The sequence below is a fragment of the Triticum aestivum genome, chromosome 6D, assembly GCF_018294505.1.
Source record: "Triticum aestivum cultivar Chinese Spring chromosome 6D, IWGSC CS RefSeq v2.1, whole genome shotgun sequence".
NCBI lineage: Eukaryota > Viridiplantae > Streptophyta > Magnoliopsida > Poales > Poaceae > Triticum > Triticum aestivum.
The window spans coordinates 371,602,475-371,605,536 of record NC_057811.1 but is presented as its reverse complement, the minus strand read 5'-3'; the positions used below and the strand labels follow the sequence as shown (position 1 = coordinate 371,605,536).

General features: G+C 46.6%; 1 protein-coding gene across 1 annotated transcript in view; it reads right to left on the bottom strand.

The window, feature by feature from the left end:
- The window catches only part of LOC123145164 (uncharacterized), a gene marked incomplete at its 5' end in the record, with an annotated part of 8,013 nt that extends 6,566 nt beyond the window's left edge, over positions 1-1,447 (bottom strand). Inside the window, 1 exon segment of the mRNA XM_044564502.1 lies at positions 1,244-1,447. Coding sequence (XP_044420437.1) covers positions 1,244-1,318 — 75 coding nt within the window.
- Between the last annotated feature and the right edge of the window lie 1,615 nt (positions 1,448-3,062).

Below are 3,062 nucleotides of genomic sequence, written 5' to 3'. Positions count from 1 at the left end.
CCTATTTATTTTGAGTTTCTCTATGTCAAACACAGAGGTTGAATGTATGGATGTTTTTTTTGACAGGAGGTTGAATGTATGGCTTAGCACTACATGTGGCTTGTTCTGCTCAAGTTATTTCAGATACATGCCTCAGTTAATCCTTTGCAGGATCTTGAGGAGCTCTTCCGTGTTGTAGTGCTTTGAAGGTGAAGCACGTTCCTTGGATTTTGCTCTGTTATTGTTGTAAGAAGTAGTATCTTTGTGCTTTTAGCATTGAGAATATTCAAGGAACTACCTACTACGACATCATTTTCTAGGAAAATTAGGTCATAACAAGAGACGATGAATCCGTTATTTTCCTTGTTGTGGGTAGGGTCGAATTTTGTATGATTTTGATTGACCAAGCTTGCTTGCTGCTTGCTTGTCAGTCAGGCTATGTTGGTGGATTTTAGAGAGAACTTGTCTTCGAACAATACTATCCAGAAGCAGCAAGGGAAAGACAACCATTGCATTACTACACTTAGATAATTTTGACTTGTTAGCTACACCCTTTGGATGGTGCTACTTGTAGAAAATTATAGACAATCAACCCTTCAAAATTTACCGGACACATCATCCTGGAGTACAAGATATTTTTATAACTATGCCTACAGCTCATGATCTCTATGCCTAAATTTATTATTTGGTGGCATTGTGAGGATATTTTCCACGGTGACCAATATCCATTAAGCTATAAGAGATTTGATTGAGAACATGGAGATACATTTTCTCTTACACATAATGATAAGAATGTATGTCGACTATTTTATGGGTCGAGCGCTTTTGGCAGAGGGCTTGTTAGAGCAAAGAGTTGACCGTGTGTTTGTAGTTGACGGGGAGACAACTGGCAAGGTTGGAACACCAACAATGATGATGAATGACGTGCAAATTTATTGTTCCGTGGCAACGCACGGGCACTAAGCTAGTAACAAGTAAAGGGGGAAACTTAATCGAGCTATTTATCTAACCAGAGAGAAATGCACTGAAAACTAAATCTATCATGTACAGTTATGCTGTACTCATACTACTGCACAGCGGCGAAGAAATTCGACAGAGCAACCCATCCGACCCAAACCCCAGCCACCAAACCAACGCGCGGACCTACTCCAGATGCTCCAGCTCGGACCGCGAATAAGCTCCCAAAACCCTAAACCCTAGCGGCGGCGACGGGGTACCAAATCCGGAATGGGCCAGAGGATCAAAGGGGGGTAAGGGCGCGTACCTTGTAGGTGGCGACGGCGTGGTCGAAGGCGTCCACCAGCGCCGAGTCGTCCCACAGCTCGCCGCCCTTCCCCATCTCCTCTCTCGCCAAGTTCTCACGGCTTCCTCCTCCGACCAGCTGCGCCTTCCCCCGAGCGAAGAGGAAATGCGCCTCCGCTCCAGTAAAACCCGCCGCCGTCACAAGTCGACGAACCGTCCATTCCGCCTACGAGGCGCAAGTAGAGCCCATCAAGTCCCGTGGCAAAACGGGCCGGTCGAACGAGCACGCGAAGGCTTCCTGGGCTAGGCCCAACAAAGGCTGGTCGCTCGGGACGCAGTATTCCTACGTTAGTTCAACCGTTGACTGTTTTGTCCCTTAAAAAACCATTGACTGTTTTGGCTTTGTAAAAAAATGATTCTGAAAAATTCGTAAAAAATATATATAAAGATAAAATTTGAATAAAGTTCATTGATTTTGAAAGACGTCCAATTTGAAAAAAAGTTCACACATTTGAAACAAAGTTCATCAAATTTGGAAAAAAATCATCGAATTTGAAAAAAGTTCATCATTTAAAAAATAAAATCATTGAACTTGAATAAAAATTAATCAAAATAAAAATATTTCATGCACTTTCAAAAAATAGTTCACAAATTCAGAAAAAGTTCATCAAGTTTGAAAAAAAGTTCATCGATTTTGATAAGAAAAAGTTCACGCATTTTCAAAAAAAAGAAAAAAGGAAAAGAAAGAAAAGAAAAGAAGAAACGAATGAAAAGAAGTAACTAAACACATTCGGGCATGTTGCCTGGTTGGCTACCATAGCTAACACTTGAGGAAGAGGTCGTGCGTTCGAGTCGTAACACTCCCGCGCACTTTCTTGTCGTTTAAAAACAGAAAAAGAATGTAGATGGGCCGGCCCGTGGGGAGGGGGTGTGCGCCCGTTTGCAAAGTATACTATAACAGGCGCCTTAAACGCCATATAGGAAATGCCCGGCCGAACTCGAGGCTTGCGGTAGCATGCTACTGATCTATAATCGGGGCTCCAGAGACCCAAGGTTCTAACACTGGGGTGAGCTCCTTCTCCCGCTTCGTCCTAACCAACGGCCAAACACGGCGACGCTCGCAGCTAACACGATCTAGCGAGGATGAACCGGTGGCACAATGGTTACCCAGGTTCGGGCAATCTTGCGGTGTAAAACCCTACTCGCTTGGTTGGGATTGCTCGTGAGTGAGAGAGTACAAGTGTTGGGGCTCTGGTTTCCAATCCACTTCTACAGCGGTGTCCTATCCTCTTTTATAGTGCCTTTGGTCCTCTTCCCCGAAAATTAATAGCAGGAAGGGTTGCCACAACGACCAATTTGAAGGGGGGCAGGAGCGTAGTCTATCCTGACAAAAGGCGGTCTTAGTTGTAAAGCTTCCCTCCATGACGCGCTGGTGGGGAAGGGTTGCCACAACAGCAAATTTGAAGGGGGGCGGGAGCGTAGTCTATCCTGACAAAAGGCGGTCTTAGTCTGCAAAGCTTCCCTCCATGACGCGCTGGTGGGCTCGGGGATGACCTCTTGCCCCGCGTGTCCGTCATCTTGGTCTTCTTGCACCAAACGGGCAACATTTGGGGGGTTTCTTTGGGAACTAGACCGCTGCCTTGCTTCCTTAGCACGAAAGTGGGAAATCCTCCTCATCTGCGCCTGCTGGCGTGGGCTCTGCCGTCGTTCGTCGTTGCACGCGTCACCCATGTGGTGGCACGGGCCCGCGCGGCCGGGCTGAACTGCTCCTGACCTGCTCGCCTCAGGGAGGTGCCTCGGGGGCAGCCTCACGAGGCTCTTGGTAATGCCGCGGGATCTTG